General features: G+C 42.5%; 2 protein-coding genes across 2 annotated transcripts in view; one reads left to right on the plus strand and one right to left on the minus strand.

Annotated features, from left to right (window-relative positions):
- The window catches only part of nsmaf (neutral sphingomyelinase (N-SMase) activation associated factor), a 61,812-nt gene that overhangs the window by 30,055 nt on the left and 17,255 nt on the right, over positions 1-14,502 (minus strand). The window lies entirely within an intron of this gene.
- Positions 241-2,984, plus strand: fbxo45 (F-box protein 45). The gene is made up of 3 exons (XM_072378825.1): positions 241-824; positions 1,497-1,853; positions 1,958-2,984. Exons 1-3 carry the CDS (start codon positions 498-500, stop codon positions 2,141-2,143), a joined length of 870 nt encoding a protein of 289 aa, XP_072234926.1. The 5' UTR covers positions 241-497; the 3' UTR covers positions 2,144-2,984.

Raw genomic sequence — 14,502 nt, forward strand, 5'->3', positions numbered from 1 at the left:
AAATAAATAATTCAGGCATATTGCCTACATAGTAGACATAATTAACGCTGTGCATCGACGTACCGTTCAATTTCGTAATATTGCAACATTGTGACAATCCTCTGTGAGCTCATAATTATGGCTGCTGTGCGGTCCTTACAGGCCATAAAATATTTTCGACTGAAATCTCGGGTTTACTTTATTATACGTTTACCTAAATTTAATTTAGTCTTTTTTTTTTGTAATACTTGAAAAGATTAGTACTTTTGACAGATAATTTTCAGTGTTTCTTGGACAGCACCGGAATGTATGCATTGGCTCTTTAAGGACCTTGACGCATCGTTTCCATTCAGCCATTGAACTGGGAACAGTAGGGTCTATACTGCTATGGTCTAAAGGCGACCAATGTGTGATTTTACAGGGAAAATGACATATTTGAATTATTTTAGGAGTCGTTTAACGGTGTAAGGTGAAACTATTTAGTGGGCTGGTGTCGTCGGCGAAGGAGCAGGGGTACAATGTCTGGGGCGGCCGGTGGGGGAGGAGGCTCCTCCTGTTTGGGTGCAGCAGCGGCAGCCAGTTGCAGCTCCGCCGGCTCTTCCTACGCTGCCGCAGCCGGAGGAGGCGCAGGGGTGGCCGGGAGGTTGCCAGCTCGCGTCCTGGAGCATATCTTCTCCTATCTAGAGCTCTTTGACTTGATGCGGTGTTCATTGGTCTGCTGGCATTGGAATAATATCCTGGCGGACGAAAACAGCGAGGTGTGGCGCAGCCTGTCTGCCCGGACTCTGAGCGATGAAGCACTGCGGTCTGACATCCTGTGCAACCTGCCCACATACAAGGGGAAAGTAGGTTTACCAACATACCCTGGTTCTGCCAGGTTGAGGGCAATATGACTGGCTCCAAAAATCAGTAGGGTGATGCGTTTGCTAGGCATACAAGAAGTATGATATGACTCTGATTAATTTGTACTCAGGTGCTTCTCAGCTGGTCTTTGATACAGGTGCAAAGCTAAACTAAATCTACTCTGAATTTACTAAATGAATCAGTTGATTTTAAGTGGATTTGGATTGGATTGAGAAGGCTGGACATTTTTATTGTTATCACAAACACATTTAGACATGGGTCCTCCAACTGTGTGTGTTCATTTCAGTATAGTATACTATACTGAAATTAAATAAAGCACACTTAAATTATCAGTGAAATACTGCTCAGTATATTTTATATTTCCAGTTCAAATATGAGAGTGTAGATTTATTTATGTCAACTTGTGTTGGGCTACCATGCTATTTTGCTTGATAGATCTACACTTAATGACCATATAAAGGCTCTTGACTCCACAGCTCTCCGCCATGATGGAAATTCAAGCGGCATCCATCAATATTTAACGCAAGAATGCATATTTTGATAGAAGGCATTCAAAAACACTAAGAATTCAACTAGATGTACAGCAGCTGTGCATGAGATTTTGGTCACCTCAGCAGCTGAAAATGAAATGGTCAATTTTCTGTCCCATGCAGCTCAAGGCCTTCCAACACGCTCTGAGCTCCCACGACTGCTCCCGCAATGTTTACGTGAAGAAGAACGGCTTCACCCTGCATCGCAACCCCATCGCCCAGAGCACAGATGGCGCACGTGGCAAAATTGGCTTTTCAGAAGGGCGGCACGCCTGGGAGATCTGGTGGGAAGGCCCTCTTGGCACCGTGGCAGTGATCGGTATTGCCACAAAGCGGGCAGCGATGCAGTGCCAGGGCTACGTGGCCCTCCTGGGCAGCGATGACCAGAGCTGGGGCTGGAACCTGGTCGACAATAACCTGCTTCACAACGGGGAGGTCAATGGAAATTTCCCACAATGCAACAACGCACCCAAATATCAGGTAGGAGCCGGAGCCTCTTCTGCATGCACGTTAGTCGGGTCCTCGACCTGCATTTTTTCCTGTTCCTGTCACCCAACTTTGATCATGATCATGCTTTTCCACAGATCGGGGAGAGAATACGGGTGATTTTAGACATGGATGACAAGACTCTAGCCTTCGAGAGGGGTTTTGAATTTCTCGGAGTAGCTTTTCGTGGACTGCCCAAAACTTGCCTGTTCCCCGCTGTCTCTGCAGTATACGGCAACACCGAAGTCACCATGGTGTATCTGGGAAGACCTCTGGACGGCTAAAAGCAGACGAACCTCCGCCACCTTCACAGCACACGGAGCTCCTGGCGAGTGCGGCGCTTTTTTTTTTCCGTCAAGCTGACTCGGTCTTCAAGACTTTGGAGGCCCAGCGGTCTCGCTTCTTCCAAACACGATGACTTTATTTAGATACACAAAGAGAACTGCTGCTCACGAACTCGGAGGACAGTCGAAACCACAGAGAGTGTGGTCTGTCGTTGCCGTGTTTCCATGTCGCCCTGGAAGGGTCCACTTTTTACAGCTCGCCTGCTGCTCTGGGACAGGAGAACCTGGCATTTTATTTCAAGCAGACCATAACGGCAGAGCTGAGCATTTACTTGAGATTTTATGTCCACTTCATTGAGGCCAAAACTACTCTAAACTGTGGCAAATACTTTAATATTTTAAATGAAACAGTAGTTGTTATCAATATCTGTTTGCTGTTAATGGAAACAACTCACTGTGGAGTAACGCAGTTTAACTATAACCAATGACTGGATTATGATGAATTTAGGCCAAACCTTTGTGAGCTGTTGTAATGTGTGTTTTTTTTTTTTGGTTTTTGTTTGGGATCGAGTTAAACGTGGAGGATATGCGGGACCGGCTGTCCTACATGTGCATGGATAGCGTACTGAAACATCTCCCCTTCTCAAGCACTCACCGACTCAATGGTGCAAATACACTTGTTTCAAAGTAACACGTGTCCTTTTTAATGTGCTACTGTAGTATTACCCATTATTTATTATGTGGTTTTAACTCTGGTACTATAGATACTGTATGCTTTTAAGGCCTGAAAATAAAATCGACATGGTGCCACTATTAGAATAAAGCTGATGTGGGTTTTTTTTACGTGAGGCTTTTATTACCACGCTTTGCCAGTGTTGATCGTTCATGATGACGTGGATGGTTATTTTGGGGTTTTTTTCCGCTCCAAAGGCAGATTTACTTCTGCTTTTGTGGATTTTATCCAGTTTCTTGTGAATACCTTTTTCACCGTGTGTGTACACAGTGCTTATGGAAAGCTGTTTTAACAGTTAAATCGAACCCAAACCCGACGTGTCTGTGTGTAACTCCTTTGTCTTTATCCACAACAGTGTTTCTTTTGTTCGGTTACATTGATCAGAACTGTGACGGCAACCTCAACAGTAGGAATTATAATTCAAGTAATCTCACACCATGCTACATTCGTGCTCCCTCAAATTTAAGATATCTAAAATTCATAAACGCTTCTTTTAAAAATGTAGGAGATCGGCTTTTCGTGTGCTGCAAGTGATGAATTATTGAATTAATTACGGTTAAAATGAATATTACAGATCTCCACTGTGACCTTCTTCTACTCCCGAATATTTCAGGGACCCAAAACGTGTGGATTTTCTCTTGTCTTTGACATCCAGTGCCAGATATCTTCAACAGTACTCCCAGTATCCGCAATCAATTACTTAGAAAATATCCCATTCTTTTTTTCTTTTTTTTTTCATTCAAATGCAGATTCTTTTTTCTTACACTTTTCATTTCAAGTATTCAAAATTCTAAACCATCACAGATATCTGAGAGGTCTTAAAATTAGGATTTGACTGGTAAAAATAATCCCTGTTTAGAAGACTAAAGCAGGCATTCGGAATGTCCGGTCGAGGTTCTGAAGAATAGAAATGTGGACGTCTGAAACGGAACGCCCAACTCAGATAACTGGCTTAAGTGACTGATTTTAGTGACAGGTCAGGTGAAACCTCAACTAAGTCGATCATTGATGGTCGACCCAAGGAGCTCTGGTACCAGGTACACTTATGAGCATCCTTGTGTTCGAACATGGTGTTTGTTACGGACAATCTGTGCCAAGCACAGAAGTCCAACAACTCCCCTCTCGGGTTTAGATCAGGCACGCCATTCCTCCCAGTCACCCCTTTCCAGGTTACCCAGTCATCGCTAACGTGAGCGTTGAAGTCGCCCAGTAGGACTATGGAGTCCGTCGGTGGGGCCCTTTCCATAAGCCCACCCACTCGCTCCAAGAAGGCCGAATCCTCTGAACTGCTGTGCGGTGCATAAACACAGACAACAGTCAGAGTTTTCCTCCCTGCAACTTTAAGCCACATAGAAGCGACCCTTTCACCCACTGGGAAAAACTCCAACTTTGTGGAAGCCATCCAGGGGTCTGAGTGTCCCCACACCTGCTCGGCGCCTCCCACCCTGAGCAACTCCTGAGTAAGCAAGAGACCGTCCCTTGTTGAGGAGTTTGGTTCCAGAGCCGACACTGTGCATGGAGGTGACCCCGACTATATGTAGTCTCAACCTCCCACACCAGCTCCGGCTCCTTCCCCCCCTGAGAGATGACATTCCACGTCCCAAAAAGCCAGTTTTTGCTGCAGGGGATCGCGGCATTGCGATCACTCTCCACTACTGCCTTGGCAGCGTTGCACCTGCCCCCCATGTTGGAGCTTGCAGTTTGGTGGGCCCACATGATCCTCCCATGTCGCCTTTTCGGGCTAAGCCCGGCCACCAGGCGCTCGCCGACGAACACCACCTCGGACTTGGCTCCAGGGGTGGTACCAGGCAGGGTACACATTTTCCTGTGTTCCTTCTACATGGAGGGGTGTTTCGGATCGTGTTAGTCTGGGTCTTCACTTCAGCACATAGCTCTGGAGATCACGAGACCACGCAAGCCCTTCCGCCCCGACAAGGCCACAATCCAGGAAGGGAGATTTATTTTTTTTTATTATAAAATGATTTTGTTTAAATTAAATTTTTTTTAAATATAAAAATATAAATATATAACTATAAACTATATATATAAATATACAACTATACTAAATATATAACTATACTATCATAAATATTAAGTCTAGAAAAGTAAAAGTAAAAAAAATGAACTGTACAATATATATAAATGTAAAAAATAAGAATAGTAAAATACGTATGTAAAAAAAGTTAAATGAATAGTAAAATATATATAAAAGTTAAAAAAAAAAGTTAAATGCAAAAAAAAGTAAAATAAATAGTAAAATATATATAAAAGTTAAAAAAAAGTAAAATAAATAGTAAAATATATATAAATGTAAAAAAAAAAACTTTTTGTCACACCCGCCATCTGTTTTCGTACTTGTACTGGCGCAGATGTGCAGGAGTGACATATTTTTTAAAGCGCCTCCACATGGAGGGCCTGTCCGTTTCTTTGAGGTCTTCAGGTGGGTGGTCCTGTTTTTGTCGTAAACCATCCTCTCGTACACCGATGTCTCCTAATTCGGACGTGTTGCTATATGAAAAAGAGTGTTTTTTTTATCTTTTCTTTGTGTATTTATTTGATTTACGTGTTTTCTTAAACTCCCTGGCGATGTCCTCTTCTTCCACGCTTTCTTTCAGCTCTTGAAGCTGCTCACATAACAAGGTCTTTTCCTCGAGCTGTCTTCTCAAACTCTCGACCTCATTCAGCAGCGCCTTGTTGGTCTCCTTCTTCTTCATTTTAATTCTTTTTATTCTTCTACAGAGCTTAGCATTCCTCTCCTCTAAACACTCAAACTCCTGTACAAGTTCTTCTCTGGACTTGCTCTGACTTGAGGTGGCGGGTGCCTCGGAGGTTTGATGCATACTCTCCATCCTTTCGTTGCACTCGTTGAGAGTTTTTTCACAGACCAATCTGATGTAACGTTCTTCTTCCAGGTATTTTTCCACTTCTCGTAACTGAGTGGCGTACCACTCACAGTCTGCCTCTGCCCCGAGTCTTCTCTGTTTCTCTAACTCCAGCTCCGTCTTGACTCTCATGTAGTCCATTAACTTTACATAGTTTGTATCCTTGCTGTCCCGGTACTTCTTGCAGCTCTCCACAGGAGACTGGGACTGCCTCCACTCCGGCTGGGTGTCTTTTGGGGGAGTCCCTAAATTAGCTAAAGACTCAGATGTTTGCTGGGAAACCGTTGAATCGGGAGTACAAATTTCTGGCTGCAAGGATGACTGCTCAGCCCTTTCTTCCATGTCACTATCATAGGAGGCAAATTCCTCGTCGGAATATAAACTCGGACCCAACAACTGAATCTCTACAGAGGCAGAAGAGTGCTCAGATGCTGGCCGGAAAAGCGATGAGTCTGGAGTAAAAATTTGTCGCTGGGAGGGTGACGCAGCCCTTTCTTCAGTTTCTCTATGATCAGAGACAGTAATCTCCTCCTCAGAATCATAGTCCAGGCCCCACGATTTGCTACAAATCTCTGAAGAGTCAGTAAAGGGCTCGGGGGCTTGCAGGGAACGCCTTGAGTCGGGAGAGCACACTTGTTGCTGGAAGGTGGGCTTCTCGTCCCTTTCTTCTGTGTTGATGCCATAAGAGAAAATAGCCTTCTCTGCAGGATGAAAATCCAGGCCCTCCATTTCAGTGTCTTTAAAGTCGTCCCAATTAATTTGATCTGGAGATAGTTCAGTTTGAATCCAGGGATGGTTTTCTGCCATTTTTGGTTTTAAAAATCAGTCTCCTGAATATATCGTTAGGCGTCGGCGAAATGTTTTCTAGCGATTTGTAATAAATTAATTTCTAATTCTTAACTTTCCTTCGCAAAAATGCTCTGTTACGGACAAATTTGAACTGGTTTGTAAAGAAACTGGTGAACCACGAGACATGGTCCAGGGTTTAAACCTTCCCTGATGACACGCTGCTCTTTGATGTATCGTAGAACGCTGGAGTGATGTCATGCGTTATGATGTCATCACGTCCTCTGATGCTGTACATTCTAAATTTTTTTAAAAAAAGTAGATGATGATGTAAATGATGATGATTAGAATTTTACGGAATTCTACAATCGGGAGGTAATTTCCCCCCTGAAAGATCCCCTAGTCCCCATGTTGCTAGGCAACATCAACACACAAGAGCTACCTTTTTGGTCTTGCCTTAAACTTTATTTACCTATTTATTAAATTTGTATTTGTTTTTATTTATTTTCAATTGAATCCACAATCCACATTGAATTTTTTTCAGTTTCTTTCCTATTTGAGAAATGCAGTTCTTTGTATTGATTCTCTAATGAGCCTGTTTATAATTTATTAAAGAAATTCATACCGTGGTCCTACAATACACTTTTGGATGTTCTAATTTTCTAATTTAACAATTTTGCACATAAACACAGACAACAGTCAGAGTTTTCCTCCCTGCAACTTTAAACTACATAGAAGCGGCCCTTTCACCCACCGGGACAAACTTCAACTTTGTGGAAGCCATCCAGGGGTCTGAGTGTCCCCACACCTGCTCGGCGCCTCCCACCCTGAGCAACTCCTGAGTAAGCAAGAGACCGTCCCTTGTTGAGGAGTTTGGTTCCAGAGCCGACACTGTGCATGGAGGTGACCCCGACTATATGTAGTCTCAACCTCCCACACCAGCTCCGGCTCCCCCCCCCCCCTGAGAGATGACATTCCACGTCCCAAAAAGCCAGTTTTTGCTGCAGGGGATCGCGGCATTGCGATCACTCTCCACTGCTGCCTTGGCAGCATTGCACCTGCCCCCCATGTTGGAGCTTGCAGTTGGTGGGCCCACATGATCCTCCCATGTCGCCTTTTCGGGCTAAGCCCGGCCACCAGGCGCTCACCGACGAACACCACCTCGGACTTGGCTCCAGGGGTGGTACCAGGCAGGGTACACATTTTCCTGTGTTCCTTCTACATGGAGGGGTGTTTCGGATCGTGTTAGTCTGGGTCTTCACTTCAGCACATAGCTCTGGAGATCACGAGACCACGCAAGCCCTTCCGCCCCGACAAGGCCACAATCCAGGAAGGGAGATTTTTTTTTTTTTATTATAAAATGATTTTGTTTAAATTAAATTTTTTTTAGAATATAAAAATATAAATATATAACTATAAACTATATATATAAATATACAACTATACTAAATATATAACTATACTATCATAAATATTAAGTCTAGAAAAGTAAAAGTAAAAAAAATGAACTGTACAATATATATAAATGTAAAAAATAAGAATAGTAAAATACGTATGTAAAAATAGTTAAATGAATAGTAAAATATATATAAAAGTTTAAAAAAAAAGTTAAATGCAAAAAAAAGTTAAATAAATAGTAAAATATATATAAAAGTTAAAAAAAAGTAAAATAAATAGTAAAATATATATAAATGTAAAAAAAAAACTTTTTGTCACACCCGCCATCTGTTTTCGTACTTGTACTGGCGCAGATGTGCAGGAGTGACATATTTTTTAAAGCGCCTCCACATGGAGGGCCTGTCCGTTTCTTTGAGGTCTTCAGGTGGGTGGTCCTGTTTTTGTCGTAAACCATCCTCTCGTACACCGATGTCTCCTAATTCGGACGTGTTGCTATATGAAAGTGTTTGAGAGTGTTTTTTTGATCTTTTCTTTGTGTATTTCTTTGATTTACGTGTTTTCTTAAACTCCCTGGCGATGTCCTCTTCTTCCACGCTTTCTTTCAGCTCTTGAAGCTGCTCACATAACAAGGTCTTTTCCTCGAGCTGTCTTCTCAAACTCTCGACCTCATTCAGCAGCGCCTCGTTGGTCTCCTTCTTCTTCATTTTAATTCTTTTTATTCTTCTACAGAGCTTAGCATTCCTCTCCTCTAAACACTCAAACTCCTGTACAAGTTCTTCTCTGGACTTGCTCTGACTTGAGGTGGCGGGTGCCTCGGAGGTTTGATGCATACTCTCCATCCTTTCGTTGCACTCGTTGAGAGTTTTTTCACAGACCAATCTGATGTAACGTTCTTCTTCCAGGTATTTTTCCACTTCTCGTAACTGAGTGGCGTACCACTCACAGTCTGCCTCTGCCCCGAGTCTTCTCTGTTTCTCTAACTCCAGCTCCGTCTTGACTCTCATGTAGTCCATTAACTTTACATAGTTTGTATCCTTGCTGTCCCGGTACTTCTTGCAGCTCTCCACAGGAGACTGGGACTGCCTCCACTCCGGCTGGGTGTCTTTTGGGGGAGTCCCTAAATTAGCTAAAGACTCAGATGTTTGCTGGGAAACCGTTGAATCGGGAGTACAAATTTCTGGCTGCAAGGATGACTGCTCAGCCCTTTCTTCCATGTCACTATCATAGGAGGCAAATTCCTCGTCGGAATATAAACTCGGACCCAACAACTGAATCTCTACAGAGGCAGAAGAGTGCTCAGATGCTGGCCGGAAAAGCGATGAGTCTGGAGTAAAAATTTGTCGCTGGGAGGGTGACGCAGCCCTTTCTTCAGTTTCTCTATGATCAGAGACAGTAATCTCCTCCTCAGAATCATAGTCCAGGCCCCACGATTTGCTACAAATCTCTGAAGAGTCAGTAAAGGGCTCGGGGGCTTGCAGGGAACGCCTTGAGTCGGGAGAGCACACTTGTTGCTGGAAGGTGGGCTTCTCGTCCCTTTCTTCTGTGTTGATGCCATAAGAGAAAATAGCCTTCTCTGCAGGATGAAAATCCAGGCCCTCCATTTCAGTGTCTTTAAAGTCGTCCCAATTAATTTGATCTGGAGATAGTTCAGTTTGAATCCAGGGATGGTTTTCTGCCATTTTTGGTTTTAAAAATCAGTCTCCTGAATATATCGTTAGGCGTCGGCGAAATGTTTTCTAGCGATTTGTAATAAATTAATTTCTAATTCTTAACTTTCCTTCGCAAAAATGCTCTGTTACGGACAAATTTGAACTGGTTTGTAAAGAAACTGGTGAACCACGAGACATGGTCCAGGGTTTAAACCTTCCCTGATGACACGCTGCTCTTTGATGTATCGTAGAACGCTGGAGTGATGTCATGCGTTATGATGTCATCACGTCCTCTGATGCTGTACATTCTAAATTTAAAAAAAAAAAGTAGATGATGATGTAAATGATGATGATTAGAATTTTACGGAATTCTACAATCGGGAGGTAATTTCCCCCCTGAAAGATCCCCTAATCCCCATGTTGCTAGGCAACATCAACACACAAGAGCTACCTTTTTGGTCTTGCCTTTAACTTTATTTACCTATTTATTAAATTTGTATTTGTTTTTATTTATTTTCAATTGAATCCACAATCCACATTGAATTTTTTTCAGTTTCTTTCCTATTTGAGAAATGCAGTTCTTTGTATTGATTCTCTAATGAGCCTGTTTATAATTTATTAAAGAAATTCATACCGTGGTCCTACAATACACTTTTGGATGTTCTAATTTTCTAATTTAACAATTTTGCACATAAACACAGACAACAGTCAGAGTTTTCCTCCCTGCAACTTTAAACTACATAGAAGCGGCCCTTTCACCCACCGGGACAAACTTCAACTTTGTGGAAGCCATCCAGGGGTCTGAGTGTCCCCACACCTGCTCGGCGCCTCCCACCCTGAGCAACTCCTGAGTAAGCAAGAGACCGTCCCTTGTTGAGGAGTTTGGTTCCAGAGCCAACACTGTGCATGGAGGTGACCCCGACTATATGTAGTCTCAACCTCCCACACCAGCTCCGGCTCCCCCCCCCCCCTGAGAGATGACATTCCACGTCCCAAAAAGCCAGTTTTTGCTGCAGGGGGTCGCGGCATTGCGATCACTCTCCACTGCTGCCTTGGCAGCATTGCACCTGCCCCCCATGTTGGAGCTTGCAGTTTGGTGGGCCCACATGATCCTCCCATGTCGCCTTTTCGGGCTAAGCCCGGCCACCAGGCGCTCACCGACGAACACCACCTCGGACTTGGCTCCAGGGGTGGTACCAGGCAGGGTACACATTTTCCTGTGTTCCTTCTACATGGAGGGGTGTTTCGGATCGTGTTAGTCTGGGTCTTCACTTCAGCACATAGCTCTGGAGATCACGAGACCACGCAAGCCCTTCCGCCCCGACAAGGCCACAATCCAGGAAGGGAGATTTTTTTTTTTTTATTATAAAATGATTTTGTTTAAATTAATTTTTTTTTAGAATATAAAAATATAAATATATAACTATAAACTATATATATAAATATACAACTATACTAAATATATAACTATACTATCATAAATATTAAGTCTAGAAAAGTAAAAGTAAAAAAAATGAACTGTACAATATATATAAATGTAAAAAATAAGAATAGTAAAATACGTATGTAAAAATAGTTAAATGAATAGTAAAATATATATAAAAGTTTAAAAAAAAAGTTAAATGCAAAAAAAAGTTAAATAAATAGTAAAATATATATAAAAGTTAAAAAAAAGTAAAATAAATAGTAAAATATATATAAATGTAAAAAAAAAACTTTTTGTCACACCCGCCATCTGTTTTCGTACTTGTACTGGCGCAGATGTGCAGGAGTGACATATTTTTTAAAGCGCCTCCACATGGAGGGCCTGTCCGTTTCTTTGAGGTCTTCAGGTGGGTGGTCCTGTTTTTGTCGTAAACCATCCTCTCGTACACCGATGTCTCCTAATTCGGACGTGTTGCTATATGAAAGTGTTTGAGAGTGTTTTTTTGATCTTTTCTTTGTGTATTTCTTTGATTTACGTGTTTTCTTAAACTCCCTGGCGATGTCCTCTTCTTCCACGCTTTCTTTCAGCTCTTGAAGCTGCTCACATAACAAGGTCTTTTCCTCGAGCTGTCTTCTCAAACTCTCGACCTCATTCAGCAGCGCCTCGTTGGTCTCCTTCTTCTTCATTTTAATTCTTTTTATTCTTCTACAGAGCTTAGCATTCCTCTCCTCTAAACACTCAAACTCCTGTACAAGTTCTTCTCTGGACTTGCTCTGACTTGAGGTGGCGGGTGCCTCGGAGGTTTGATGCATACTCTCCATCCTTTCGTTGCACTCGTTGAGAGTTTTTTCACAGACCAATCTGATGTAACGTTCTTCTTCCAGGTATTTTTCCACTTCTCGTAACTGAGTGGCGTACCACTCACAGTCTGCCTCTGCCCCGAGTCTTCTCTGTTTCTCTAACTCCAGCTCCGTCTTGACTCTCATGTAGTCCATTAACTTTACATAGTTTGTATCCTTGCTGTCCCGGTACTTCTTGCAGCTCTCCACAGGAGACTGGGACTGCCTCCACTCCGGCTGGGTGTCTTTTGGGGGAGTCCCTAAATTAGCTAAAGACTCAGATGTTTGCTGGGAAACCGTTGAATCGGGAGTACAAATTTCTGGCTGCAAGGATGACTGCTCAGCCCTTTCTTCCATGTCACTATCATAGGAGGCAAATTCCTCGTCGGAATATAAACTCGGACCCAACAACTGAATCTCTACAGAGGCAGAAGAGTGCTCAGATGCTGGCCGGAAAAGCGATGAGTCTGGAGTAAAAATTTGTCGCTGGGAGGGTGACGCAGCCCTTTCTTCAGTTTCTCTATGATCAGAGACAGTAATCTCCTCCTCAGAATCATAGTCCAGGCCCCACGATTTGCTACAAATCTCTGAAGAGTCAGTAAAGGGCTCGGGGGCTTGCAGGGAACGCCTTGAGTCGGGAGAGCACACTTGTTGCTGGAAGGTGGGCTTCTCGTCCCTTTCTTCTGTGTTGATGCCATAAGAGAAAATAGCCTTCTCTGCAGGATGAAAATCCAGGCCCTCCATTTCAGTGTCTTTAAAGTCGTCCCAATTAATTTGATCTGGAGATAGTTCAGTTTGAATCCAGGGATGGTTTTCTGCCATTTTTGGTTTTAAAAATCAGTCTCCTGAATATATCGTTAGGCGTCGGCGAAATGTTTTCTAGCGATTTGTAATAAATTAATTTCTAATTCTTAACTTTCCTTCGCAAAAATGCTCTGTTACGGACAAATTTGAACTGGTTTGTAAAGAAACTGGTGAACCACGAGACATGGTCCAGGGTTTAAACCTTCCCTGATGACACGCTGCTCTTTGATGTATCGTAGAACGCTGGAGTGATGTCATGCGTTATGATGTCATCACGTCCTCTGATGCTGTACATTCTAAATTTAAAAAAAAAAAGTAGATGATGATGTAAATGATGATGATTAGAATTTTACGGAATTCTACAATCGGGAGGTAATTTCCCCCCTGAAAGATCCCCTAATCCCCATGTTGCTAGGCAACATCAACACACAAGAGCTACCTTTTTGGTCTTGCCTTTAACTTTATTTACCTATTTATTAAATTTGTATTTGTTTTTATTTATTTTCAATTGAATCCACAATCCACATTGAATTTTTTTCAGTTTCTTTCCTATTTGAGAAATGCAGTTCTTTGTATTGATTCTCTAATGAGCCTGTTTATAATTTATTAAAGAAATTCATACCGTGGTCCTACAATACACTTTTGGATGTTCTAATTTTCTAATTTAACAATTTTGCACATAAACACAGACAACAGTCAGAGTTTTCCTCCCTGCAACTTTAAACTACATAGAAGCGGCCCTTTCACCCACCGGGACAAACTTCAACTTTGTGGAAGCCATCCAGGGGTCTGAGTGTCCCCACACCTGCTCGGCGCCTCCCACCCTGAGCAACTCCTGAGTAAGCAAGAGACCGTCCCTTGTTGAGGAGTTTGGTTCCAGAGCCAACACTGTGCATGGAGGTGACCCCGACTATATGTAGTCTCAACCTCCCACACCAGCTCCGGCTCCCCCCCCCCCCCTGAGAGATGACATTCCACGTCCCAAAAAGCCAGTTTTTGCTGCAGGGGGTCGCGGCATTGCGATCACTCTCCACTGCTGCCTTGGCAGCATTGCACCTGCCCCCCATGTTGGAGCTTGCAGTTTGGTGGGCCCACATGATCCTCCCATGTCGCCTTTTCGGGCTAAGCCCGGCCACCAGGCGCTCACCGACGAACACCACCTCGGACTTGGCTCCAGGGGTGGTACCAGGCAGGGTACACATTTTCCTGTGTTCCTTCTACATGGAGGGGTGTTTCGGATCGTGTTAGTCTGGGTCTTCACTTCAGCACATAGCTCTGGAGATCACGAGACCACGCAAGCCCTTCCGCCCCGACAAGGCCACAATCCAGGAAGGGAGATTTTTTTTTTTTTATTATAAAATGATTTTGTTTAAATTAATTTTTTTTTAGAATATAAAAATATAAATATATAACTATAAACTATATATATAAATATACAACTATACTAAATATATAACTATACTATCATAAATATTAAGTCTAGAAAAGTAAAAGTAAAAAAAATGAACTGTACAATATATATAAATGTAAAAAATAAGAATAGTAAAATACGTATGTAAAAATAGTTAAATGAATAGTAAAATATATATAAAAGTTTAAAAAAAAAGTTAAATGCAAAAAAAAGTTAAATAAATAGTAAAATATATATAAAAGTTAAAAAAAAGTAAAATAAATAGTAAAATATATATAAATGTAAAAAAAAAACTTTTTGTCACACCCGCCATCTGTTTTCGTACTTGTACTGGCGCAGATGTGCAGGAGTGACATATTTTTTAAAGCGCCTCCACATGGAGGGCCTGTCCGTTTCTTTGAGGTCTTCAGGTGGGTGGTCCTGTTTTTGTC

Source organism: Leuresthes tenuis, unplaced genomic scaffold (assembly GCF_036924035.1).
Source record: "Leuresthes tenuis unplaced genomic scaffold, fLeuTen1.0.hap1 SCAF_24, whole genome shotgun sequence".
In the NCBI taxonomy this organism is placed as follows: domain Eukaryota; kingdom Metazoa; phylum Chordata; class Actinopteri; order Atheriniformes; family Atherinopsidae; genus Leuresthes; species Leuresthes tenuis.

Excerpts from the sequence above, each read along its gene's own strand:
- fbxo45 (XM_072378825.1), top strand. The coding sequence starts at position 498 with ATGTCTGGGGCGGCCGGTGGGGGAGGAGGCTCCTCCTGTTTGGGTGCA. Across the intron at positions 825-1,496 it reads TGCCCACATACAAGGGGAAA|CTCAAGGCCTTCCAACACGC; the intron begins GTAGGTTTACCA and ends TGTCCCATGCAG. Across the intron at positions 1,854-1,957 it reads ACAACGCACCCAAATATCAG|ATCGGGGAGAGAATACGGGT; the intron begins GTAGGAGCCGGA and ends GCTTTTCCACAG.